General features: G+C 51.0%; 1 protein-coding gene across 3 annotated transcripts in view; it reads right to left on the bottom strand.

Annotated features, from left to right (window-relative positions):
• Positions 1-13,307: 13,307 nt before the first annotated feature.
• The window catches only part of UBAC2 (UBA domain containing 2), a 195,448-nt gene continuing 181,218 nt past the window's right edge, over positions 13,308-27,537 (bottom strand). For all 3 annotated transcript variants that reach the window (XM_054719902.1, XM_054719903.1, XM_008143973.3), the window contains one exon: positions 13,308-14,507. In XM_054719902.1, coding sequence (XP_054575877.1) covers positions 14,400-14,507 — 108 coding nt within the window. In that variant the 3' untranslated portion in view covers positions 13,308-14,399. The remainder of the gene's footprint in view (positions 14,508-27,537) is intronic.

Here is a 27,537-nt window from a genome sequence, read left to right as displayed (position 1 = left end):
TGGCTTTAAAACTGCATCCAGGGAGCGGTTCGGGGTTGGCGGCCTGACGTGTATGTAATTTTTGTGTGGAGGGGGGAGTGGGAGGGTTCTTTAAGGCAAACAATATAGCGCTGGCTGTTTTGGCTCAGTGGTTGGAGTGCTGGCCTGTGGACTGAAGGGTCTTGGGTTTGATTCCGGTCAAGGGCACGTACTTGGGTTGCAACCAATTGATGTGTCTCTCTCACATCAATGTTTCTCTCTCTGTGTGTCTCCCTCCTTCCCTTCCACTCCCTCTAAAAATTAATGGGAAAATATATCCTTGGATGAGGATTAAAAAAATAATTAATAAATAATTTTAAAACAGAAAAAAACACAAAATGGTAAATACAAAACTACTGTATTTTCCGGCGTGTAAGACGACTTTTTAACCCAGGAAAATCTTCTTAAAAGTCGGGGGTCTTATACACCGGAAAATACGGTATTTACAATTTAGAATTAAAGTGAGTTATTGCCAAATGATGGGTGGGTTACCATATTTTCCGGCGTATAAGACCCCCGACTTTTGAGAAGATTTTCATGGCTTAAAAAGTTGTCTTGTACGGTAGATACAGAGTCTTGGGTGGTGAGTGAGCTTGAACTTCACCCTAGAGCTTGAACTTCATCCACCTGCAGTGCATCGTGATAAATAACAGTGAAGTGCCTGAGCCTTGCTGGGGTTGGGGGGGTCTGTGCTGTTTCTTCTGGAAAAGAGCATTTCCACAGTAAATACAGGCATCACCAAAAGATCTGTCGGCTGAGCACTAGATCAATTATGTAGACTACGTTTCAAATCTAGGGAAGCAGAACGTTCTAACGAGCACAAATAATCCTTCTTCCAAACCAAAATCGGTAAAAACTTAGAGTTAACATTTACAAAAATGACAAGGTTTTCTTGGAAAGGTCGGAAAGCAGGGGGAGGAGGCACACCAAGCTACTGGCCCCGATGCCTGGGGTCGGTGGGTCGAAGGGACTCCGTTAACTGTGGCCTGAGAAGTTGGACAGCTGTGCCCTGGGAAAGCATCCCGCACGGCTTGTGTGATTAATGGGGAACAGCGTTGGGGGAGGAAGACAGTCAGAGGGACAGGCCCTCGGTTTCATCGGTGCAGGTGCAGGTTGGCAGGTCCGATCCCCTTAGGTGCTGCTTCCATGAGACACGGCAAAGCTTCCGTTGCGCCTTCCTGAGTCTAAGCAACGTACAGAGAGCGGTTGACTTGGGCGATTCTGCATTTAGTAAAATAGAACATGCAGCTCTCTGCCCAAGCGCGGGGAGCACCAGGGCCAGGGGGCTGTCTGTCTCGCGTGGGCCCCAGCCCGCCCTGCTCCTTCTCACAGCTGCCTTTCCCGCTGCACAGCCCCCCGCCCCCCGCCTCTCCTTCCCCTCCCCAGCCCTCAAACTTCAGATGAGGCCCTCTCTGAAGTCGCCCTCAGCCCCTGGCCCAGCAGGACCCTCTCTGCTCCTGGTGACCTGACGCTTGCCATCTTGACATTTCTGACTGCATTTTGGGCACTCGACTCTCTTCCTACTGGAGCTTTACACTATGCTCTCTCTTGAGGGGACTGTCTCAGGTGGCACCCAGGTTGGGAGTTCCCGAGAAATGTGTGTGCTGAGCCCTCCTCTGTACTGAGGGTGAGTGCTCAGCCCGTGCTCACTGGTTTGAGTGGGTGAGGATAATTCCTCTCCTGCAGTGTGGTACATTGCACACCATCAAAAGCCCTTGGGGCTCATGTTAAAGTTCTGGGCACGCTTTTCCTCCATTCTGCCCCTAACTCTGGCTCCACGGGACTGGGAGCGGGCAGGACGATTGGCTCCAGGGTTACCTGCAGACACGTGGCTGTGGGTGTCCGTGGCCAGACAGGCCTCAGCATTGCACACCAGTCCTGGGGATGCGCTGGTCAGCGCCCACCGTAGAGGCGCTTCCGGCCTGCGGGAGGTGGGGAGTCAGAGACTCAGAGAATTTGGAACTCAGCTGAAAGGTGCCTCTGCACCCTATGTCTGCCTCTCTGAGTGAATCTCATAGGTGCCCACCTGGCTGGGGTTCAAAGCTCACACTCCACCCCAGTTTGCACCAACCCAGCACTTGTCCAAGGGCATGGATGGGGCAAGAAGGGGCCTGGCCAGCCGGCCCAGTGAGGAGGTGTGACGACCAGAGATGCCTTCATCACCTGGAGGCCCCTCCTGGGAGAGGGGCCAGGCAAGCAGGACTGTCCAACGCCAGACCTTACAAATCCTTCCCGACCATCCTCCCAGGTGTTTCTCATGCCGGGCTTCTTAGCTCCACAGCAGCTGGGGGCCAGTTTGTTAAGACCTATGGAAGCAGGAAGAAGGAAGTCACATCCGATGGCATTTGGGAACAAGAGGATGAGGAAAGAGGACCCAGGTCATGAGATCCAGCAGGAAGTGGCCACAGTGGGTGGGAGAGTGAGCGGAGCCCAGATACACAGGTTTGCAACTGGTTGTGGATGGATGTGAATGCCTTTCTTTTCAGACGAGGCGACAATGGGTGTGATTTACAAAGATCAGGGAAATCTGAGTTCTGAGGATTGAATGAGCCAGGGATGCTCCAGGCCGGGCTCTGAGTACAGAATCTGAGCTCAGGGAGCCAGAGGAGGAGTCCTGCAGAGGAGTCACTCCCTTTGAGCTTCATTTTCCCCGTCTATAAAAATGGGGACTATAGCCCGGCCGGTATGGCTCAGTGGTTGAGTGTTGACCTACGAACCAGGAGGTCATGGTTGGATTCCTGGTCGGGGCTCATGCCTGGGTTGCAGGCTCCATCCCCTGTGTGGTGTGTGCAGGAGGCAGCTAATTGATGTTTCTCATCATTGATGTTTCTCATCATTGATGTTTCTATTCTTCTCCCTCTCCCTTCTTCTCTCTGAAGTCAATAATAACATATTTTTTTAAAAAAGGGGACTATACTCTCTACCACATGGGCTCATTGTGGGAGTCCATGAACCAATACATGTGTAAATCATTTAAGACTGAAGGGGTCATTTAAAATGACACCTGCTTGCGGCCACTAAGTTTTCCAAGTGAGCTGGCACGACTCGAGTCCGCGGGGATGTACATCTATTCCCGGGGCCAGAGGTCCAAGCCCAGGCCACAGGGGCCCCTTGAGCAGTGGTTCTCAAAGCGTGGTCCTCGGGCCAGCAGCATCGGCACCACCAGGGACTTGTTAGAACGCACATTCCTGGCTGACACTCCAGACCTTACGAAGCAACGGCCCTGGGGGTGCGGCCCAACGCTGTGTTTCGGCAAGGTTTTGGGGTAATCTGGTCGCATGCTCCCGAGTGAGAACCACTGGCCCTCCTCGGATGCCCACGCCAGCATCTGATCTCTTGCCCATGGTATAAGTTTGCGAGGGTTGCTGTGATGAAGTACCATAAACTGTGTGGCTTAAAACAACAAAAAACTGATTCTCTCACAGTTCCAGAGGCTGAGAGTCCAACATCCAAGTGTGAGCAGGGCTGGCTCCCTCAGAGGCCGTGAGGGGGAGGCCGTGAGGGGGAGGCCGTGAGGGGGAGGCCGTGCGGGGGAGGCCGTGCGGGGGAGGCCGTGAGGGGGAGGCCGTGAGGGGGAGGCAGTGAGGGGGAGGCCATGTGGGGGAGGCCGTGCGGGGGAGGCAGTGAGGAGGAGGCCGTGAGGGGGAGGCAGTGAGGGGGAGGCCATGAGGGGGAGGCCATGTGGGGGAGGCCGTGCGGGGGAGGCAGTGAGGGGGAGGCCGTGAGGGGGAGGCAGTGAGGGGGAGGCCGTGAGGGGGAGGCAGTGAGGAGGAGGCCGTGAGGGAGAGGCAGTGAGGAGGAGGCCGTGAGGGGGAGGCAGTGAGGGAGAGGCTGTGAGGGAGAGTCTGCCCCAGGCCTCTCCCAGCGTCCGGGTCTTTGTGGCAATCCTTGGAGTTCCTTGGCTCCTGGATGCATCACCGGCTCTGCCTTCATCTTCACCGGCGTTCTCCCTGTGTCTGCTCCACACGGCATTTCTGTCTTTCTACAAGGACGCCAGCCATCTTGGATAGGTCCACCCTCATGCCCTCATCTTAACGTCATTAAACTTCATTAAACCCGAAAAGACCCTAGTTCAGGGCATATGTGCAGGCACTGGGGGTTAGGACTTCAGCCTACATTTTGGGAGGACAACATTCAACCCATAACACCGACCCGTTTCTGAGCAGCCCTCCTTCCAGACACTCTTCTTGGAGTCTCAGCCCATCCCGGACCTCCCCAGCCCTAGCCCCCACCCTGCCTCGGAACCCCCTGGGAAGGCGAGGCTTGGGAGAGGGAGTGAGAGGGGTTGGCTTTAAAACACTAGTTGGTTAAAAAGAAAAAAAAAAAAGAAAAAGGTTAAATGTCATGGTTCGTCTTTCAGATCCTATCCAAATAACCCCATGCCACCACGGAGGCCCCGCCAAAGGGTGTCCTCACCCTCCCTGTGGGAGCTCCGTCCAGAGGGAAGTCCAGGGGCCCAGGGCAGCCCTGAGGTCGGGACTCTGTGCCGAGGGCTCCCAGTCCCAGCCTGGGGGTGCACAAAGGGCACCCCCCCCCCCGAAGAGGAGTGCGGGGGATTCTGCCATTGGGTGGAGGGTCTCATGATGACTTCTAAGAATCTTAATCACTTGACATTTTAAGGAGGAAGAACAGAGAGTTTCGTAAGCCAAGTTCGTAGACACCCACATGTTCCCGCGGCGCTCGGCTTTCTCCAGAAAGCACATCTCCACCGAGAGCCACCGCTCCTCCCGCATCGCCGCACACCACGGGCTACCGCTGCCCAGCTTCCCCTGCAGTTCGCTTTCTCACTTCACCCCGTGGCTGTGTAGGGGACAGTCAGAGCCTGAGAAGCTCCCCTGGCCTCTGTGGGACGCGGCCCGGGGTGCACGGGTCAGACGGCACGTGGGCAGCACGGCGCTCCCTGGCTCAGGTGCCCTGCTGCTCCCGGTGGAAGCCTTTCCCTAAGGCCAGCGGGCCGGCCGGGCTCAGACACTGCGATTCCAAGGAGCCCGGGCTCTGTCGCCGCCAGCAGCTCCGCAATGGCACAGGCAGCCGAGGTGGCTGACGCCTGATCCATCCATCCCCTTGGGCAGGGTGCGATGAGGTGCCATGCGCTGAGGTAGGCACATGGCAGAAATGCAGTCACCTCACCAGCTCAATCCAAAAGCGTGAAGGGCTGCTGCCCCTAAAACCCGGAGGCTAGAGAGACGGAGTTGTCTCACACACGCTGCCCCCCGCCCCCCAGGGGCTGCCTTAGCCACCGGCCCCCTCTCTGCCCCAGCAGCGTCACCATGGTGGAGTGGTGTGTCCCTTTGTCAGCAGCAGTTCCTTAATTCCACCCCCAAGGGGTTTGTTAGGGGATGCGTTGTGTCTCCCCGAAGTTCACATGGTCCCAACCCGAGTGCCTCTGAATGTGACTGTAGAGCAGGCGTCCTCAAACTACGGCCCCTGGGCCACATGCGGGTGTTTTTGCCGTTTTGTTTTTTTACTTCAAAATAAGATATGTGCAGTGTGCATAGGAATTTGTTCATAGTTTTTTTTTTTTAAACTATAGTCCGGCCCTCCAGCGGTCTGAGGGACAGTGAACTGGCCCCCTGTTTAAAAAGTTTGAGGACCCCTGCTGTAGAGGGTCTTTAAAAGGAGGTCCTTAGGGCGGGACTGGCATCCTCATCACAGGAGGGCCCTAGGACACAGAGGCAAGACCCGTAAGACAGAGAGAAGGCACCATCTGCAAGCCAAGGAGAAGCCTCGCAGGAACCCAGCCCTGCTGCCATCCTGGCCTCAGCCTTCCAGCCTCAGAACTGTGAGGAAATACACTTCTGTTGATCAAGTCCCCCCATCCGTGGGATTTAGTGACGGCAGCCCCGGCCCACTGGTACAGTATTCTTACTCTCTCTCCCCCATTTGGGTAAAATAAATGGACCCCGCTCTCTCCTTTGAAACATCGCACTTCCTACAATCGGTTGAGAGACTGACAGAAGCCCAGACGGAGCGAATGTTGTCATTCCCCCTTGTTTTCTTAGGCACCTCTGGAGTGAGCGTGGGGTGGATGCTGGAGAGTGAGCCCGCGGTCAGGTCTCCTCTTCAGGGAACACCGACGGGAAGGCAGAGCGGCGGCTGGGGCTGCAGGCGGAGCGCGGGGCCTGCGTGTTCCTGCCAGGTCACCGTGTCACCGCGTCACCGCGCACTCAGGACAGTTCTGCTCTGCCTTTCCCCCAGGGTCAAGGTGATGACAGATTCGGGGAGCAGCTCTCATGCCCAGACCGCCCGTCTTACGGCCTGAAGAGGATTTCCCCCAGCCTGTTAGGTACTTCTGCAGAAGTCTGCTAATCTGATCTCTAGTTTTTCCACATGCTGGTCTTTTCTATTCACAGAGTGCTGCCACGTGTCGGCGGGTGACGGAGAAGACCAGCGATAAGCACCGGGCTTTCCGTGGCCTCCCTGAGGTCCCCTGCTCAGGCACAGCTGTGAATGCAGCCACTTCCCGCCCGTTCCAGGGGACGCGAAGACGGGGAAGGAGGTGAGAGGTCAAGTACTGGAAGCACCTCCCCGGGAGGCTGGAGAGCGCTGCCTCTTTCCTCAGTTTTACAAAGTAAGCCCACCCTGGCACGTGGGCTCCAGGCCTGGGGGGGAGGGGGGTATTGGCCCTGGCGAGTCACTGGCGGTTCCAGACCGCTCTGAGCGTTGTGATTTCTTCGTGTGAGACCAGTTAGTGGATCCTGGTTTTCCATGAGTTCACGGGCGTCCCCACCATCTGTCCTGTATCTTTCCTGGCTTTCTCTTCGTGTTCGGTGTGGGTGGCCTAACTGCGATCTCCGGTTTTGCCTCTGGCTGGCGTTCACTCTCCCATCTAGTAAAACACGATGTTGGAGGCAGAAACCCGAAAAGAGAGGGGAAGGCCTTAGCTGGTTCGGCTCAGTGGCTAGAGCATGGACCCGTGGACTGAGGGGCCGAGGGTTTGATTCCAGTCAAGGGAATGTACCTCAGTTGCAGGCTTGAGTGTACATGGGAGTTAACAAATCGATGTGTCTCTCTCACATCAATGTTTCTCTCTGTCTCTCCTCCTCCCTTTCACTCTCTTTAAAAAGCAATGTAAAATATATCCCCAGGTGAGAATTAGAAATAAATAAATAAATAAATAAATAAATAATAAATAAATAAATAAATAAATAAGAGAGAAGGGAAGGAAAGAAAGGAGCAGAGCCAGGGAGAGCAAGATGGGAATACTGGCTCAGGGGCTCCCCGTCAACTGTCCTGTCCACCTGGATTCATGTCCTTCCTTTTAAAAAAGTCCTCACCCAAGGATATGTTTTTATTGATTGTTTTTTTAGAAAGAGAGGGAGGGAGAGAGAGAGAGAGAGAGAAACATGGATGTGAGAAACAGATTGGTTGCCTGCCGTAGGCACCCCAACCTTGGATGGAGCCACAATCTAGGTATGTGCCCTGACCGGGAATCGAGCCCACAACCTTTTTGGTGTCCGGCACAACGCTCCAATTCACCGAGCCACCAGGGCAGGGCATGGATGTCCTCCCTGACACTCACTGTGTGAGGCAGGGGTGCTGGGAGCGGGGAGAAGAGGCTTGGTTCCTGGGGAGCTGAGCAAGAACCACTGTCCTGAGATGCTGGGACCAGAGCCAGTGACGTGCTGTTCCTCATTTGTTCCCGCCCGGGGAGGTTAGGGGCCTATCTAGGAAGTGGGCTAAGTCAGGGGCAGAGGCCCCCAAACGTTCTTCATGCTGCCCTTGGGAGACCTCCTTGGCGGGTCTCCCACACCGAGACTCCACGGTCTGACGATTGTCGTTCTGACAGCACTTCAATGAGCGGCTCTGCTCAGCCAGCTCAGGGGACCCGCGGGTCCCAGGTCGCCCCCAGCGCTCAGCCTGCCGGCTAGCAGCTGCTGGCGGCTCCCCGCCCGCCCTGTCCTTCGGTCCCCACCAGGAAGTGCCGGGCTCACCCACAGACAGCTGTGTTTGCTCCCAAAGCTTCCCTGCCGGTGTCCAGATTAAGCAATTGAACCATTTGTTATGTAAACCGATAAAGCACACATTTGAAAAGAAGGAGTGGTTTTAACGCTTTCGAAAGTCCAATAAAGGTGAATTGCTAACGAAAAGCGAACCTGCTGTTAAAATAGGTGTGAGTGTCCTGGTTACATTGAGGAAAAACATAAAAATCCAGGATGGCATGCGTTCTTGATTACCCTGTTCTCAGCTAACCTTAATAAAGAAATCCAAACTGGAACTCATAATAAGGGTGTGGATAATGAAAGACACAAAATTCTAATCAGGACGACTATGATTTTTTTAAGAAGACCTTGGCTACAGTGATACCAGCAGATTGGTGAATTAATTACATTGTCATGTTTTAACTTCAAATATTTAGATTTAATAATATATTAATATTTAATGTAGTTGATATAGTTAACAATATATTTACTAAATAAATTCTGCCCTTTATCCAGTTTTTAATATGAATTGACTAATGACCAGTCCCCAACCTAGGAAAAAGAGGCTTCTGGCCTGTGCCATTTGTATCAAAGATAGTGGCCATTCCCAGAGGCAGGGATCAGATTTTGTTAGTATTGTGTACCCACTCCCTCACCCACTCACTCACCCACCCACTCACCCACTCCCTCACCCACTCCTTTACCCACTCACCCACTCCCTCACCCACTCCTTTACCCACTCACTCACACACACCCCCACCCACTCCCCTGCTCACGCACTCCCTCACCCACTCACTCACCCATTCACTTACTCCCTTACCCACCCACTCTCCCATTCCTTCACCCACTCCCCCACCCACTCACCCACTCCCTCACCCACTCCTTTACCCACTCACTCACACACACCCCCACCCACTCCCCCACTCCCCTGCTCACGCACTCCCTCACCCACTCACTCACCCATTCACTTACTCCCTTACCCACCCACTCTCCCATTCCCTCCCCCACTCCCCCCCCACTCCCCCACTCCCTCACCCACTCACCCACTCCCTCACCCACTCCTTTACCCACTCACTCACACACACCCCCACCCACTCCCCTGCTCACGCACTCCCTCACCCACTCACTCACCCATTCACTTACTCCCTTACCCACCCACTCTCCCATTCCCTCACCCACTCCCCCACCCACTCCCCCACTCCCTCACCCACTCATCCACCCACTCAGCCACTCACTCACTGCCTCACCCACTCACTCACCTACTCACTCACCCACTTATCCACCCACCCACTCCCTCACTCCCTCACCCACTCACTCACCCACTCACTCACTCACCCACTCACCTACCCACTCACTCACCCACTCACCCACTTACTCATCCATTCACTTACTCTCTCTTCAGCCGCAGGGACCGTACATGAGAGAAGCCGGGGTGGAGTTGGTGGTGCAACACTTGCCCACAGGGGCCTATGGTGTGTACGGAGGCAGCCAGCAGAGAATCACTGGCATTGGCTGAATTGCTGCTTACCTGTCAGGTTCACTCAGCTGGTTCTGGAGGGTCCCTGGAGGGCTGGGGCTGGTTCTGAAATGCTGCCTCCTGCCCATCAGGCACTGGCCCCGGGGACCAGCCTCTCCCTCAGCCCCAGCCCATCTGAACCCTGCATTCACTTGTGGCGGTGCTTGACCCCCTCGTGGCTAAGCTGGGAGCATCAGACATCGGGACTGAAGTGGATTAATTCCCACCCAAATCACAAACCAGGCAAGACAGCACAGTCCAGGGGGGGCGGGGGGGCGGGCAGGTCTGCTGCTCTTTGGGCAAGAAAACGCCTCATCCATGGTGCATCCTAAGCAATGCAGTGCTCTCCGCAGGCCCAGCAGGGCTCTGCCAGAAGTGTCTTCCCTGTGGAAGGAGGGGAGTGGGGTGAGAAGTTCCCCGAGGCACATCTACCCCTGGTTCCAGCACCCCTGGGCTGCAGTCACATTCAGCTGGCCTGGGGCGTGGGGTGCTCCCAACAGAGGGTGCACAAAGGCACTCCGGGCTGAATCTCCAGAAGCCGTCGGCAAGCCCTTAAGAGGGGAGGTGAGATTTCTTTGAAAGGTTTCAAAACTTTTTATTTAATATCTATGTAAGATATTAAAAACAACAGTAAAACAGACACTCAATACGCCCGTGCCCTCCCCCACCCTATTCACTTCCTTCTTCTGCCCCAAAGCAATCTGATCCCCACACTTGTGTTTATCGTTTTGGAGTGGGTTTGAGCTCTCAACTTAGAGATTTCATAAACATTCTGAAACGGTCCCTTTCACCGGCCATCAGCAAGAAGAAGGCTGGGCGGGGGTGGGACGTGGCCTTCCCTCCATTCTGCTCCCATCTCAGGCACAGGGTCTGCTGCTCCGCGGCGGGGACTGGCTCTTCCCAAGCTGTGCCTGACTCACTCTGTTACTGAAACAAAGTGAGTGCACACCCCCATTTAAACAGGTCCCTCAGGCAGCAGCAGCCGCTGGCGTCACATTCCTCTTTGTGCAGGTCTAACTACCACATGGCCCTGCCAGCTGAGGAGGCCACACTTACCCGGACACCTGCTCTCTCCAAGGTGCAGACTCTGCCTGGTTTACAGACCTCTGTGACCCTGGCAGCTCTGTGCGTAGGAGAGGCTGGGGTCAGTCACAGGTCACAGAAATAAGGGGGTTACAACATCTGCATAGATATGCTAGGCCGAGCCGTTTTCAGATATAATGCAGGACCGCTGTTGTACATCATTACGTAATCTTATAAGGTAAACTCCACGCACAAAACCGCCAAGAGGGCAGAAGAGCAAAACTGACTGAAAAGAAATGAAATGGCAATCTTAAGACAGAAAAGTCAGCCACCTGGGCTTCTGGACTGGGCTTCCCCCTGCGGGGGGGGGAGGGGGGGGAGGGCGTGGGGGGCACAGCACTTCTCTGAAGCGGGGAGGGGCACCAGAAGAGACCAAGTGATGCCAGGAGTTGGGACCCGCTTTCCCCACACAAACCGCTTTGCCTGAAATCCCAGCTCTACTAGAGGCCCCAGCATGTAGCTCACGGGGTTCTCCATCAGACACTACTGTACCCAGCAGGCTCACACATTCACATGATGCTGTCAAAAGTTCTTACACACAGACTGCAGTTTCAGAACTCAAGTTTTCGTCTGAGCCAGAAAGCTGGTTTTGACATTTTTGGTCCCTCCCTTGATATGGACTAGGGCCCAGTGGTCGGCAAACTCAGTCAACAGAGCCAAATATCAACAGTACAACGACTGAAATTTCTTTTGAGAGCCAAATTTTTAAACTTAGACTATATAGGTAAGTACACTGTTATTAACTTAATTAGGGTACTCCTAACCTGGCCTTTGCTAAAAACTCAAGGGGCCAAAGAGCTGCATGTGGCTCGCGAGCGGCAGTTTGCCGACCACTGGACTAGGGGACTTCGAAGAAAATAACCTTCTGATTCTCACAAATTAAATATCACTTAAGCTGCCTGATTAAAAGAAAACACTTAAGTTTATGGTTTATACACTTTCATTTCCATTCAGAACAACTGTTGTAGGAACATAAACCCAGGGATTCAGAAAACATTCTAAGGGACACTGGAATGGGTTCACAATTTTGTGTCCATTTCCCTAAATTTTTTTTCCTTTCTAACCCCAGACTCAGTCTAGGTTTATGACTCAGGACTTCAGAGTCAGGTTTTCCTTTATTTGGGGAGGCCCCACCCCACCCTAGTGTCACTATAGACAATGCTTTCCTTCTTCCTCTTTCTATTTCACAACTTGGAATCTGCTCACTTGAAAATTAGGCCCAACCTGATACCATTTGCACAAAATCAAAAGCCTAAAGGATCTTTTCTAGACCTTAGGAAACCAGACTAAATGGCTCGCCGATGCACGCCTCTGGCATGCGTCACTATGCGTGAAATACAAGGGTTTCCTTTAGGGGTCTCATCAGCCTGAAAGGTTTCTGGGTGTCTTGACAAGAGGAGTGGGTGTTCTCGGGCATTCAAACTCCTGCGGTGGGTGGCTGCAGCGCGCCTCAAAATCTGCAGGAGGCAAGAGTGGATCAGGCCCTGGCTTGTGTGCTCAGTGGTTAGAGCGTCAGTCTGCAGATTAAAGGGTTGCGGGTTCGATTCCCGGTCAAGGGCACATACCTGGGTTTTGGATTTGATCCCCAGCCCCAGTCAGGGTGTGTGCAGGAGGCGACCAATCGATGTGCCTCTCACATTGATGTTTCCCCCTCCCTCCCTCTCTCCCTCCCTCCCTCCCTCTCTAAAAAAAATCAATGGAAAAATATCCTCAGATGAGGATTACCAAAAAAACAAAACAAAAAAAATTGGACCAGGGCTGGGAACTCCAGTAAGGCAACGAAACGTGCCCGGCAGTGAGACGCCTGACACGTGGCGAGTGTGTGTATGTGGCGCATTAAGGATGTTCTAGAATAGCGGTCGCCAAACAGTGGTCCGCAGGCCACTGATGGTTCCTGAGGTCCGAAAGGTTGGCGACCGAGACCGCTACTCTAGAGGGTGTGACTGATGAAGGGGAGAATGAAGGAAAGTCGGGCTCCCCACTGGGGAACTGAGAAGGAGGCTGAAAGAAACCAGGGAGAGCCTGAGGGTGCCCCGCTACTGTTGGGGGCATGTCCTGTGGCCGCACCCCGTGCTGACCTCTGCTCCTGTTCTCTAATCAGAGGGCTGAAGTGGAGGCTCACCAAGGCTCTTCGCCAGGACCAGGATCTCTGAGAAGGAATCACACGGAGGAGGGAATCCTGAGAAAGCAGTCCTCTCAATGCAGGGCTCACACTGTGCTCCCCGCAGCGGGCTCTCCGCGCTCCCTTCCTCTGGGGAGCAGCAGTGAAGCGCGCGGTCAGCGAGCATTTCGCCACTGTTTTGGCTGTACTGGGCTGGGTGCTGTTCGAGGTCAGAAGGAACCTAGAGGTGGCACGTTTTTGGTTGTGGTTGTTCTTCCCCGAGACCTGCATGGGAGACGCCTCACAGGTCACATGACCGCAGGTCACACACTCAGGCTGTCTCGTTCCTGCCCTTGGTCAGTGAGTGCAGTGGAGGACATCCCCACTATTGCCGACTGTCCCTGCAGCCTGTGCTTGGGACCAGCGGGGCTCCCAGTCACCTCAGCCCCCATTCTCAGCAGCCAGTGGCCCCAGTAAGCCTAAGAATGAGGCCTCTCGGGCCAGTCCTACTGGCAGGAACAAAGAGCTTCTCTCGCTTCAGAACAGCACCCAAATCTTCTGAAGGAAGACGAGCAGTCAGGCAATTTTTTTAGGGGAGTGAGGTGGCATGTAGTATAGCCTAGAACCAAGTTTCATTTAGGTAAGTCTAATAAAAAATACCAAAAAGTAATGCACATTAAAAACTTTATTGTAAGTATCATACATGTCCAAATTTACATCAATTTGATACATTTCTGCTCATTTTGCAGAACACAATCGTTGAACACTTTCCTTAAACCTTGAGTCACCTGTGTTAGGTCTCTTCAGCCTCGCCCGCCTCCGGCCTCCCCACCATCTCCACGCGATGACATCCCCCTCAGGTGACTGCCTCGTGCCCAGGTCCCCGTCCGCCCTGGGCCAGGAGCGCCTGCCTACTGCCCCCGCCTGGCCACCGTTCTCTGTTCTCTCTGACCACTTCCCCCCTAACCTGAGTGGATAACTGTGGATACTCTAAGCAAAGTTCACTCCAGGTAAGTGTCATGGAGTATTCCAGAACCTAGAATCAGTAACTGATTTTCATTACTTTTTAATGGAGGTGGGGAGAAGGAGTTGGGAAAAATTCCCTGGACAGGAAAGGGCTGGACCAGGGTCGGAGTTAGTTCTCTGTCTCCCCCTCATCGCCTAGGCCTGGCCAATACTGCGGGGAGCAGATAGGTACCCCCTGGGAAGTGTGGCCAATGAACAGCCACTAGGGCTTGAAAACAAACTTGAAGGGGAAAAAATGGCGATGAAAAAAGTCCCTAAGGGATAACCTGACATGTCCTTTCTGAATAGCATTCCCCTTTCTCCTTTCAGGCATTTATGATGAGACATAACGTAGGATGATGCATTACAAGAAAAAGGATAATATTACAATAGCAGTAATTTCCCATCTGGAGTGCTATTCAACTGCTTGCAGACAGCTGCAATTTTAACGCATTTTAAACACATGAGGAATGAGTGATGATTCTCCGAACTAGGGAAAACACACAATAAAAAAGTAAAGACAGAAAATACATGCTAATTTAATGGCAAACTTACTTTAGAGTACGGAAACTGATTTTCGATACCCGAACAGTAACGACCTTGGAATTAGGGAGGGAGCAGCGGGACCCACCCTTTGCCCGAGAAGATACTGAGAACATCACTGGGCGCAGGAGCCTGGGGCTGACACGGGAGCAGGGATGGCGCCCGCTGCGGTCAGCGGCTCGGCCAGTCCCAGTGCTGTCCGCGGGGACCGTCAGTGCTGCAGCAGGAAGTTGGTGGCCACATTAAGGTCATTATTCGAAGCTCTCAGGGCTTCCAAAGCATCACCTCTGGAAAATCCCATCTCCATGAGCCGGGCAACCTGGACAGAAACAAGAACAGAGACCGGATGAGGCTGACGGCACTGTCCCTGGTCCACCAGCCCCAAATGCTCTTCATGTGAAGGACACAGTAAAAAAAAACCACACACACACAAAAACAAAACACCCAAAAAACTAATTTTCACTTCAGTGTGAAATCTGATGTTCAACAAACCATAACAGGCACAACATTTTAAAGTGCTTAGTACACAGAGCCGATAGATAGGCATTCTCCCATGGAGGCCTCCTTTTAGAGATGAGGAATGGGGCACCCACGGGTCCAGCGACCTGCCAGAATGAGCAGAGGGCGGCTGGGCCCGGGGGCTGCAGAGCAGGTCTGTGGAAGCAGCCGCCCGCTCCCCACGCTCCCCAGTGTCAGCTCTGACTCGGGAGGAATGACGGCTCCGCTGCACTTCCTTATGCAGGTGAACAACTGGAGACTCATTCCCGAGGCTGGCGGACACTGACCATGGAAATGCCTTTCCGTTCCCGGGGTCACCCTGTGGAGCACGTCCTGTGCGTGCCCACACCGTGTCAGCATTTCACACTAGTCGCAGGTTTTGCTGAGTCCGGCCGGGCTCCGCAGGCAGCCCTGTGCGCGGAGGAGGTGGGTAAAGCCACAGGGTAGGGAGGACGAGGCTTGCATTTTTTAAACCACAAATCCTGAATCTGTGAATATAGGGGTTTCCTGTTCTTTTACCTACAGGCAGTCTCCAATGTCAAAACTGGCAGAGATATTAAAGATTACTCGTAATGGAGTTTCCCATTTAAAAACGCACGATAAAGATGTCTACGACGCTGGGGGGCCACGGCATCGGCTGTTTTGTACTGATATTAACATACACCACATGGGCAATAATATGCAGCAGAAAACGGTACTCTTACAAACGCTGAGATTTTCAATGTGCTCATTAAAGCGGCTTCTGTGGGCCGAGTGACGTCGTCACCACTGTGATCCTCTTTCCTGTAGAACACTGGGTGCTGGGCGCTGCCCAGTGGAAAGAGAACGCCGACCCTGCCTCTTTCCCTCCCTCCCCTGCCGAGGGGAGTCAGTGTGTGGGAGCGTGGGGTGGGCGGGGTGGTGGAGGAGAGAGCAGGGTGTGGGAGGCCTAAGCGATGGGAGGAGAGGGAGACGGTGCAGGTGCAGAGTGCGGAGTGAAGTGGGCAGCTGGCAGGGGAGAGGAGGGGGGCGGGGGGAGGGAGTAGGGGTGAAGTGGGTGCACTTCCTCAGGAGCCTTGGGAGGGCACACAGGGGATGCTTCTCACATGGTTGGCCAGATGTGAGTTCCTCCTCAATGGGGTTCTGGCCAGCGTTTTTCAAAATGAGACTGTGACCCCTTGTTAGTGGGTCATGAACAGTGAGTCGGTTAAGACTAGGGTTAAAGGTTGCATGCAGTGAGGGACTTCCATAAGCTTCATTTCAGCCCCTTATTCACACACGTGAGCAGTGTGTGCGGGTCCCCTGGGGGCCGTGGTCAGAAGCCTTGGACAGCTGTCTTCTAAAGGAACGGCCGGCCTGCAGGCACGTCCAGCTCAGCTGCCCAGGACGATGGACAGTGCGGATGGAACAGAATGGCCGGGGTCTCTGAGCTTCATTCCCACTCCAGGAAAGAAGCGCCTTCGCAGAGGGTCAGGCACAGTCTCCCCTCATTGGCCAGATGTGAGTTCCTCCTCAACGGGGCAGCACCTGCCGCTCGCTAGTGTCACTCGTGGGGCAGCAACAGTATTTGCCCTTTGGAGGAACAGAAAGCAACCCATTCCCTTTTCTGCGTTAAGCACTTTGAGCGTCTGAGGGCTGCCCACCTCCTCCCCTGAACCCCCTGGCGTCTCTAGGCCAGCACCCCACTCCCGGGGTGTCGCAGGCACGCGGCGCCGTCTCCCATAGTCACTGGAGGGTTTCCTGCTGGAAGGCTCTTCCCTGCGCCTCTGGCCTGGTTACCTCCTCCTCATCCACAGGATCTAGGGGTGCTTGGCCCTTTTCCATGTCTCCAGATGGGGAGGAACCCAAGTAGAAGTCTCGTGGCCCCACTGACCTATCCTCTTTCATGACTGTGTCTGTCACCTGTATTTACAGGGTCGACTGCCTCTCCCCACACTGTACTCCACACCTGCTGAGAAGAGTCCTGGCTGTGTTTGTTCACCCCTGTGCCTCAGTGTCCAGCACCCTCCAGGCCAGCCTCCCCGTAAATGCTGCCCATTTATGCTTTCTCAGAACAAAGTATCCAACCCGAGTACAGGACCCAGCATGACCTGATGGGGCAAAGGGCAACTAGACTGCTGTCTTCCTTTGACCACAGCCCTTGCTATAGTAGAGGAATGCTTTAGTAGTATGTGTACGTATGTGTATTTGTGTGTACTCATGCCCTTTTATATGTAGCTACATCATACTGTAGTGGCCAGTTAAGGTGGGGCCTACTAAAAACCCTCCGGTATCTACATTAAATAAAAGAGTAAGATGCAAATTGACCATACCTTTGCGACACCCACCAGCCAACCAGGAGTGAGTATGCAAATTAACCCAATAAAGATGGCGGGTTAATTTGCATACACAGGCATTGAGCGGCCGGGGGCGGGGTGGGACGCTTGTGTCGTCACTATGGTGACAACGCAGGCGTTCCGCACCACCCCAGCCGCTCCGGGCCTCTGGGCAGGGTGGGAAAGTGGAAAGGCGGCTCTGGTCGGAGCGAAGGCAGTGCCGCAGCCAGGGTAAGGAAGGCCCATTCTTGCACGAATCTTCATGCATCGGGCCTCTAGTTTTCACATAAAATGTTCTCAAGCCAGGCCTCTCACACACCACCTGTGAGTTTATACTTGATCTTCCAGGTTCAGGAGCATACACTGCTGTTACATTTCCTCTGACCGTTGAGTAGCCAACTCAAACTACCTCCAGTTTAAAGTCTGTGCCTACTATGTGAATCAGCCCCTCAAGCTGGAGCATCCCCAGATTTGATTAGCAAACCTCGACAATGGCACTCCAGTTATTGCTGATGAAAATGCCAAGCAGGTCAGATCAAAGGTAGGGCCAGAGCTCACCAGAGACCTCCCTTTCCAGTCAAGGGGCCAATCAACGTCTTGTTAGAGATTTTTAATGTTTCAAACCCACTCTGTATTATCACCCATTGCGCGGGTCACCGACATCTCTCTTAGGGTGAGGAGATACTGTCAACTGTCTTGGTGACATCCTGTGTCAACCGGATCAGATTGGTGCCTTCAGACCACAACGCTCTCTTTAACGCTCGCAAGATATCTGTTTGATAATCTATCTCAGACTTCTGCCAGACATGAAACATCCCTTTTTCCTGTCAATTCTCAGAATCCACACTTTCCTCTTTCCTTGGGGCATTTCAAACGGAGTGCCACCTTGCTTTCTCCACCCTGATCAGGACTTGTGCTGAGCACATGTCACCGGGGAAGAAACCACCTCACTGGTCCAGGTACTTGGACTAGTTATTTCCGCTCCTGGGCGGAAATAACCCTGCATGATGCTTGTTCTGGTTACTTCAGTTCAGGACTGCCCTTAGTGGAGTCCATGAGCCGGGTGAGGAGGTGGGCAGCTCCACCTGGCCTCCCTCGGTTACCCAAGGCGGGGCAGCGGCAGGCCCTCAGGTCTGGGCGTGTCCCAGGTCGGGGAGTGATGTGTGGGTGAGGAGAAAAGCTTTCTCTGTGTGTGAGGTTTCTCCTGAGCTTCCCCCCCCCTCACACAAACAACCACACGTGCCGGCCGCTGGCTCTTCCCAGGTCTTTCAGACACTTTCTGAGAGTCTGTGCAGTTAGAAGCCAAAGCGCTGGCTGCTGGTTCGAAGCTGCCGATCAGGCCCCATTAGCCACAGCTGGCCTCGGAGCCTGCTGAGCTTTTCAGGGGTGAGAAGACAAGTGTGATTACAAAATTTTATTGCTGGTACTTGGACCAGATGAAGAAACGTATGGAGTAGAAACAGTGTTAACACAGTGTTTCTTTTCGAACACTGAATAATTACACTAAGAAAGGGTGTCTGTGAGTTTCCCCTGGTGTCCAATGCTGTGAACATCATGGAAAAATGAAACTGCACGTATGGGCTGGGGTGTGTGGATAATCATTCGCCAGAAAAGAGGAGAAGTAAAGAATGAGTAGTGTTTTCCGACTGCCCCAGCCCACAGGGCAGGGCACCACCCTCCGTGGTGGTTGGGTGGTTCACGGGCCGATGACAAGGACCGGCATAACCCACAGCACCGAGAGCAGGTCGGCAGCTCTCCTGGCCGATGCTAACCATTACTGCTGCGGCCTCACTGTTCATCTGTGCGGAGAGGCCCATCCTGCCCGATCCGAGTGCAATTCGTTACTGTCTGTGAAATGCTTAGCTCGAGTTTCTGTGCTCAAACAGCAGAGATGGGAAAATCAAGACCCTTGCAGATCTGTGGTCAGGTAGGCAAAATAGAGACAAGATTCCAGAAGTTTACAATTCCTTAAAATAAAAGCACAGGCTAGACTGGCAGCTGGTTGGACCTGACCCAAGTGCAAAAGGCTCATCCCGGCCGCGGCCGTTGGAAGGTGGAGATGCGGTCGATCAGTGGCAGGGCTCCAGTGGCCTCACATTGACAGTGTGACCCCAGCTAGGGGACCAACCCCTCAGCTCCCAGCTTCCTCAGGAGTGAGAGGCCCAGAGCCGTGACTGGCGTAGCAGGTGCTCAGTGAGCAGGACCTCTTCCGATAATTAGTATCCTACTGGTCAGCGACTGGGCCACGTGTGAACAGCCCGCCCTCTGAACCTCTCAGGCCTCAGTTCAGAGACTGACAAAACCACCCTCAGGTTTTGTTTTCGGCATTCACTTTAACTGCTTCCACTTCACTAGTTTTATATCCTTTGTTAGTCAAAGAACTGACGTGTCTTTTACAAAGGATCTAACACAGGCTGTTCTTGGAGAGGGCGTGGCTGGCGCGGGGAGGCGGGGAGGAGGCTCAGAACAGAGAGCCGCCCCTTCTGGGCCTGGGTCACTGCCATGGAGGGAGCGCCCACGCTCCCCCAGGTGACAAGGACCTGCGTAAACGTGGCTGCACCGCCAAGGGCGCCCACAGGTGCACCCACCGCCTCGGCTAAATCAGCCACGCTTAAAAGCAGATGCAAGCGAATTCTGCGACCTATTTCTAGGGCTTAATAGCACACAAGAATGGGCCTAATGTGACCAACGAACCAAGTCAGAAGGATTGGAAACATCTTTTTAAAGGGTGAGCATAACATCCTAAACAAAAAGCCCAAATTATTTTAGTGACTCACCTTACTTTATATCTGTATACATTCTAGGAAACTGTCAATTTGAATAATTATATAAATAATGGTGTTTATAGATACTCAGTTTACCATCCTCCCCATCCAAAGCACATATATTATTAAATATGTTAAATCACACTGAAAACCTAACCTGTTTTCTCTGCAGGCTGTTTCCTGTCATTTTAGTTCATCTATTGTAACGAGAACCATCTGCTACCGACCTGATCAGATCTAACATCCAAGGGAAGAGAAAGTTTCAATGTAAAATCTCTTGGCATTATTTGACCAGAAGATAAAAATACATCCTGATGGGTTTAAATAAAGTTGCGAAAGTACAGGAATGTCATTAATTCAATGACTATTCACAGACTATCTCCACTGCTCTAAGTCCTGCCCTAAGTAACCACCGTCGGTTGGGTTTTGTGACTTGTGGGTTATTTTTCCCTGGCAGACGTGAGCTCCGTGAGGGCTGGTACCACGTGTGCCTGGTTTCCCACCCAACAGAGCGTGGCACAGAGAAGGTGCGTGGGCAGCAGTCAGAGAAGGTGTGTAAGTTTAGTGATGTAAGTTCTTTAAGGAACTGACAGTTGTTGGGGGACGATGACCAATAAACATCTTGGGGACAAAATGAGAAAGCTAGTAAAACTCTTAGGACTCTGGAGAAGATGCTAAGATAGAGACACCGTCTGATTTAAGGGAGTCAAGAGCAAGGCAAACACATCTCCATCAGCCCTGACGGGCGGGGTTTGCAGAGGTCTTGCAGCCTAAGCCCAGCAGCTGTTTTTTCCTTTCTATAACGCAAGGGCCTGACTCAAGTGCCCAGGCGCCCGCCCCAGCGATGGCTATCTGGAGTAACCGCATTGCCGGCCACACGACCAGATAGAGAGCCAGGCTGCCTTCCGCCAACTGAAGCCCCTTTGTCTGGACTCAGAGATCTGGGTTGATTTCAATAATTGACTATTTGGGCCACATGTTTTCCTCCCCCGCACTTTAAATCCCCACTTTTACGTTTTAAATTCACCAATAAAGAGTGAGACTGTAAAACCCCAGACCCCTACCCTTGACCTCCATAAAAATGAACCCCAGGCCCAAGCCCGAGCCCTTTTCTCCTCCACCCCCACCCCCACCCCTTCCTCTTTTGCTGTCTATGTAGGTCCAGGTGTGCTGTGTAATTCCCAGGTCTTGTAAGTAATAAACTTTTATTTTTTCAAAGTTTCCTGATGATTATTGCTGAGCTGAGACCAGCACAGAACAAGTCTGTTTAGAAAACTTCAAAAATGCCCCACAGGAATTTTCTGAAAAGCATTTCCGTCCACATTCCTTCCGTTTTAAAGCACAGCAAGTACCTTCCTCCTTTGCTTATGTATCCAGAATATTTGTCTAAACATTCTCACCACAAAACAGCAGAACAGAGTTCATCTTGGTTTCTAGTCTAAAAACCTAAACCACCCTTTTCTCCAATTGCTTTAGAAACCAGGTGTAGTTGAATTAATAGCCAAAACGTGTTAATGCTTTTCCTGTCTTCCACATTAACTTTCTTCCCCGAATGTACCCTCTCCAATGCCTGTTTGCTCTCCCTGAACACGTGAGTTCCTGGAGACAAGGATCAGAGTGAATCAGACTGAAGGGATAGGAAAGGAGAGGTGGGTACGGAGATTCCAGCTCCGCCTTGTCACTGGGACGGAGACACATCTGTGGAAGGCCCCTCCTCATGACCTGCAGCTGTACCCGCTGCCTCCAAGGCCCCGTGCCACCCCCCCACTCAGGTGGCCAGCCCGAGGTGGAGGTATGGGCCCTTGGACAGGAGTGGGCACCCAGGACAGCTCTGTTGCTGGCATCTGACAGTGTTCCCAAGATAATATGCTTTTCAAAAAGAGGTCACGCTGAATGAGAAAAGAAACCTATAGAGATGGAGATAAATCTGTATTAGTTTTCATTCCTTTCTTTTTTTTTTTTAAATAAAAAAAGAGAACATCCTCTGTGATTCGGACATGTGTTCCCTACTATCTCAAGATAATTCGCACTTTGGCACTCTATTTGCACATCAACTACCCTTTGAGACAAGTGCAATAGGAGTCATTCCAGTGAGATTTACAGCGATTCCTCTTAGTGATACTCCTCGGCCTGTTTTGTTCTAACAAGACTGTGGTTTTAACTTCCCTTTAGCTAAGGGCGTCAAAAACAAATGTGTTTTTTTTTTTTTTTGGTTCTTCCTTCCCAAATTTTGACTCTTGCAACAAAGTGATGCCCACCTGGAAGGTGGCCCAATCCACCCCCACACCGGGTGGCCCATCGGGGACACATGCGCTCACCCTTGTGAGCTCACCCTTCCCTCCCCTCCGGTTAACTGTTACGTGTTACCCATCAGGGCCCAGCTCCTCTCCTACCCCACTGCTGACGCAAGCTCACTGTCAGATCTCTGCGGGTCAGAGCGCTCTTCCCCATCACCTGACCGCTCTCCTCCTCAGACTGCTGAGCCCCCGCGATTGCATCAGCCGAGCCAACTGTTTCTGGTTATGCCACTGCCCGGCCACAGGCTGCCCCTTCCCTTTGCTCTCTCCTGCCTGGCTCAGGGTTTGGTACTGAGAAGGCCCTGGCTGCAGGCAGATGAGTGCCTTTGCTTACAGCTTTCACAGTGCCCAGCAGAATTAGGCACCCCCAAAAGTTGGTTACCACCCAATGTTCCCTTCTAAAACATGTACACTTTGGTATTTCCTTAGAAAACAACATTTCCAGTCTACAAGCGTTGGAGATGGAGAGGCCTGACATGGTACTGCTCTGTAGCCCACTGAGAGAGAAGTCGACTGCCACCCCTTCCCGCTCAGCCCTGCTCCACCTGCTGCCGGGCACCGTCTCTGTGTCGGGCTCTGGGCTGGGGGCGGGGGACAGGAGAAATGGTGTCAGCCCTCACGGAGCTCACTGTTTATCAGGGAAAACACACAATGTGCCTGCCGGTCACCAGACCAAAACCCAAGTGACTGCAGTTAGAAGTATTCAGAGCAGAAGCATAGCACACCTCAAACACGCACACGTCAGTGAGGAGACTGCTTTATCTTGGAGGTCAGCGGGTTCTTCGGAGACCGTGGGAAGGGAACCTTGCTGAGGGTTAGATTCTCTCATACTAAATACATTTTGCTGTTCATCAGCTAAGACAGTGTCTTGTGTGCTTTGCAGTCATTCTCTCTCACTTGGGCCAATGGATACTGCAGAGGACACTACTGGTGTCCACACGACGGGTCTCATGTATTATGAACTTACTCAGAGGTAACAAGTCTCCTCTGGGCAAGCGTCTCGTAAGCACCCGCACTGTAACCTGGGCAGGGAAGGGAAAAATTACATACTAGTACATGGTTATGCTTAGAATATGTCCCTTCCTCCATGTCTAGTTCATCCTCCAGGGAAACTCGGTGACGTAATTCCCTGTTTAAAACCCTGCCATGGTTCCTTAATGCCTAAGGCATAAAGCAGAAGTCACATGCCACCTAGGGCCACTGGGGAGCCTGTCCTGCCCCCTCCCCAGGCAGTGCTCTGTCCCCCTCGTTACCCTCCATTACACTCTCACCCACCTGTGCTGCCCAAATTGGGTGCACTTTTCAGCATGCCTGTCTTCCTGTCTTTGAATTATCTCTGTATTTCAGAAACCTAGCCCAGTGGTTAGCCTGTGACAAGCAGAGAGTAGATAATTGTTGGCTAACTAAAAGGCAGGGCAGATGTGAATGGAAGAGAGGAAGTCAACATTTGTAACAGCCCATGTATCTTCCTTTTGTGAAGTCTCAGCTTTGGTTTAATCTTGTTTAACTTCCTTGTCCAGTCCCTTAAGCATAAACTAAAAGGTCACTTTCTAGGCTTGGGGAGAAGTTGAGAGAGACCAACTTGGTAAATCCCCCGCCCCCCCCTTGATTAAAAATAAAAAGTAAAGCCAGTATGACAACATTTCATTATTTGTTAATTTCGAGTATGGGTATAGTATAAAAATCCCTCGTTGAAAAGAAAAAAGACAAGGAGAAGGAAAAATAGAATAAACAAACGTGTGTGTGTGTGTGTGTGTATATATATACACACACACACACACAAATATTTATTTTCAAGATAATAGAAATATGACTACATTTAATTATTTTTAAAATAAATCTTTATTGTTCAGATTATTACAGGTGTTCCTCTTTCTCCCCCGCCCCCCATAGCTCCCCTCCACCTGATTCCCCACCCCACCCCATGCCCTTACCCCCCGCCACTGTCTTCATCCATAGGTGTAAGATTTTTGTCTAATCTCTTCCCGCACCCCTCAGACCCCCTTCCCCCTGAGAATTGTCAGTCCACTCCCTTTCTATGTCCCTGATTCTATTATATTCACCAGTCCATTCTGTTCTTCAGATTTTTTTATTCACTTGATTTTTAAATTCACTTGTTGGTAGGTATGTATTTGATGTCTTTTTGTTGTTCACAATTTTTATCTTTACCTTTTTCTTCTTCTTCCTCTTCTTAAAGAATACCCTTCAGCATCATTTCATGTAATCCTGGTTTGGTGGTGATGAACTCCTTTAGCTTTTTCTTGTCTGTGAAGCTCTTTATCTGACCTTCAATTCTGAATGATAGCTTTGCTGGGTAGAGTAATCTTGGTTGTAGGTTCTTGCTGTTCATCACTTTGAATATTTCTTGCCACTCCCTTCTGGCCTGCATAGTTTCTGTTGAGAAATCAGCTGAGAGTCGTATGGGTACTCCCTTGTAGGTAACTAACTGTTTTTCTCTTGCTGCTTTCAAGATTCTTTCTTTGTCTTTTGCCCTTGGCATTTTAATTATGATGTGTCTTGGTGTGGTCCTCTTTGGATTCCTCTTGTTTGGGGTTCTGTGCACTTCCTGAACTTGTAAGTCTATTTCTTTCACCAGGTAGGGAAAGTTTTCTGTCGTTATTTCTTCTAATAGGTTTTCAATATTTTGCTCTCTCTCTTCTTCTAGCACCCCAAAAATTCAGATGTTGGTACGCTTAAAGTTGTCCCAGAGGCTCCTTACACTATCTTCATATTTTGGATTATTTTTTCTTTTTGTTTTTCTGGTTGGGTGTTTTTTGTTTCCTCATATTTCAGATCTTTGGTTTGATTCTTGGGGTACGTTGATCTACAGTTGAGTTTCTTTATATTCTTTATTTCAGACAGTGTATGCTTAATTTCTGACTGGTCCTTTTCCATTTTTTTGGCATTCTCATTAAGGTCCTTGACGGTCTCATCAAGTTTCTCAGTGGTTTTTTAGAAGATTCTTGAGTAACCTTATAAATGTGGTTTTGAACTCTATGTCGTCCCATAGTTTGCTTTCCTCCATTTCTTTCATTCGTGACATGTTTCTTTGTCTCCTTATTTTGGCTGCTTCCCTGTGTTGATGGAGTGGCTCTGTGTGGTAGGTGACCTATAGGGGCCAGTAGCTCAGCCTCCCCAATCACCTGAGGTGGACACTCTTGGTACAACCCTTTGTGGGCTGAGTGCAAAGTCTTGGTGTAGTTAAGCCTTGATTGCTGTTGGTACACTGGGAGGAATTGACCTCCAGGCCAATTGGCTGTGAGGACCCGCTGTGTTTATAATGGAAGAACTGGTGCGCTAGAGACATGCTTATGGTGCAGGACTTGTTTCAGTGGGGCTTTGGTGCTCACTGAGTCTGCTTCTTGAATGTGTCACTTATGGATGTGAGGAGTTGAAATCTGGTGTCTCACACTGACCACTAGGTACACTGGCTTTTGGATCTCCAATGGGGTGCAGGTCAGCTACTGTCTGAGGCCATCCAGCAGGAGCTACAGCGAGAACTACAGCTTTCTCCTCTTTGCGTGGGTTTTGGAGGTTTTGAAGCTGTCTGAACCGGGTTGCAGTTTGCTAGTTTAAGCTGCGATAGGGAAGGCCATTCATATGCAAAAGCCGCTGCTTGAAGCTTGGGTGGGTTTGTAGGTTGTGCGGGGTGGGGTCTCAGGGTGTCACCAGGCTAGGGCGTGGCAAACAGCGATGGCTGCCAGCCAGCCGTCTCCATGCCTCCAACCGTGTCCCCGTGTCCCGCGCCCCAGCGCAGCAAGCAATTATTCCTGTGTGCAGCTCTGCAAGCAAGTCACCCTCACTTTCCGACCCGATGGCAGACAGTCCAGCTTCTCCCCGTAGGAGTTTGGGTCCTGCGCATCTCCCCAGAAACTGGATTTCAGAGAAATCGGGAGCTTGTCTCCCTTCGGGTTGAAGAAAGCAATGCCCGCCGCCAGCCTGGATTGCGCGCGCCTCCGTACCTCAGCTTTTCAGCGTTTGTGCACTGAATGCTCTTTTCTCTTTCCTTCTAGTTGTAGAACTTCCACTCAGCCAGCTTTCCCATGGTTCTGGGTGATAGAGGTTTTGTCTTTTAGTTGTAGTTTTGAAACTGTTGTGCAAGGCAACAGTTTAGGTGTTACCTACGCCGCCATCTTGGATCCTCCTCCCCTACATTTAATTATTAAAAAATTTTATTGCATGGCACTTGAGTTTGGCATATTCGTAAAAGGGGCTGGAATATCATCTGCAAGGGGTGCTGAGCAGGCAAAGGGGCTGGGGTCTGCTGAAAAACAGTAGGACTGGACAGTGAAGAACTAAAAATCCAGAAACTGAACAACAGCAAAAATACAAAAAGTGACAAAAAATTTTTGTGGCTATTACTAGATTTAATAAGGGATGCACATTCTTTCTTAGAATATTTTTTTGTTTTCAAAACATATCTTGAAATTCCTGAAGTATTTATTTACATCAGAAAAAAATCATTTATATATTTCTTGGTTTAGAAAATTACCAAAATTCTTAATGTATTAAAATTATGGCTCTGATATTAAATACAGAATACGTAGCACATTTAATTGAAAAATTAAGCATAAAAACGTTTTGCTAATTCGAGCTATCTTAATGTTACCAACAAATATTATTTTAGATAATGTCTAGCCTAACAAAAAATTTAGAAAGTCAATGAATAAGGAAGCATATGTTAAAAACAAGCTTTCATGTAGTTACAGCTTTTCACAGTAGAGCAAGGAAGAAGTAAATGCTGTTTTAAACGGTTATTCACAACATGTTAACCTCACTGTTATCATTCTGGGAGGATCAAGGAAAATGATTCATTAAAGAACCTTAAAGACTTCAATTTCACAGCCTTGTGTTATCACCTTTTGACACTTTTTTTTTTTTACAAAGTGACAAAACTAAGAACTATCTCACCTTTAAATGCCTCACATTTAATGGCTGCTCTGTGTAGAATGGGACTTGAGGTTATATGAGGTAAATAGTACTAGAGCAGAACTCTATTTCTTTTTACCTGAATTTGAGAGCATTAGCTTACTTTTTGTTGTTGTTTTAATGTTTTTATTGATTTTTAGAGAAAGACGGGAAGGGAGAGAGAGAAACATCCATCAGCTGCCTCCTGCACATCCCACAACCTGGGCATGTGCAATCGAACCTGCAATCTTTTGGTGCATGGGACGAAGCTCAACCAACTGAGCCACACCAGCCAGGGCTTAGCTTTCTTTTTAATGTTACCATAAATATCTTACAAATGCTGTGTTATTGGGTTTTATTTTCTTAACGTGTGGATAACCTCAATTCCCATTCTTCACAGAGCAGCTGTTAACGATATGAGGTATTTAAAGGTGAGATAGTTCTTAGTTTTGTCACTTTGTAAAAAAAAAAGAAAAAAAAAAAGTGCCAAAAAGTGATAACAAACTGTGTGGAATTGAAGTCTTGAAGGTTCTTTAATGAATCAATTTCCTTGATCCTCCCAGAATGACAACAGTGAGGTTAACATG

Source organism: Eptesicus fuscus, chromosome 8 (assembly GCF_027574615.1).
Source record: "Eptesicus fuscus isolate TK198812 chromosome 8, DD_ASM_mEF_20220401, whole genome shotgun sequence".
Classification (NCBI taxonomy): Eukaryota; Metazoa; Chordata; class Mammalia; order Chiroptera; family Vespertilionidae; genus Eptesicus; species Eptesicus fuscus.
The sequence above is the reverse complement of the archived record's forward strand: the minus strand, read 5'-3'. Positions and strand labels throughout refer to the sequence as shown.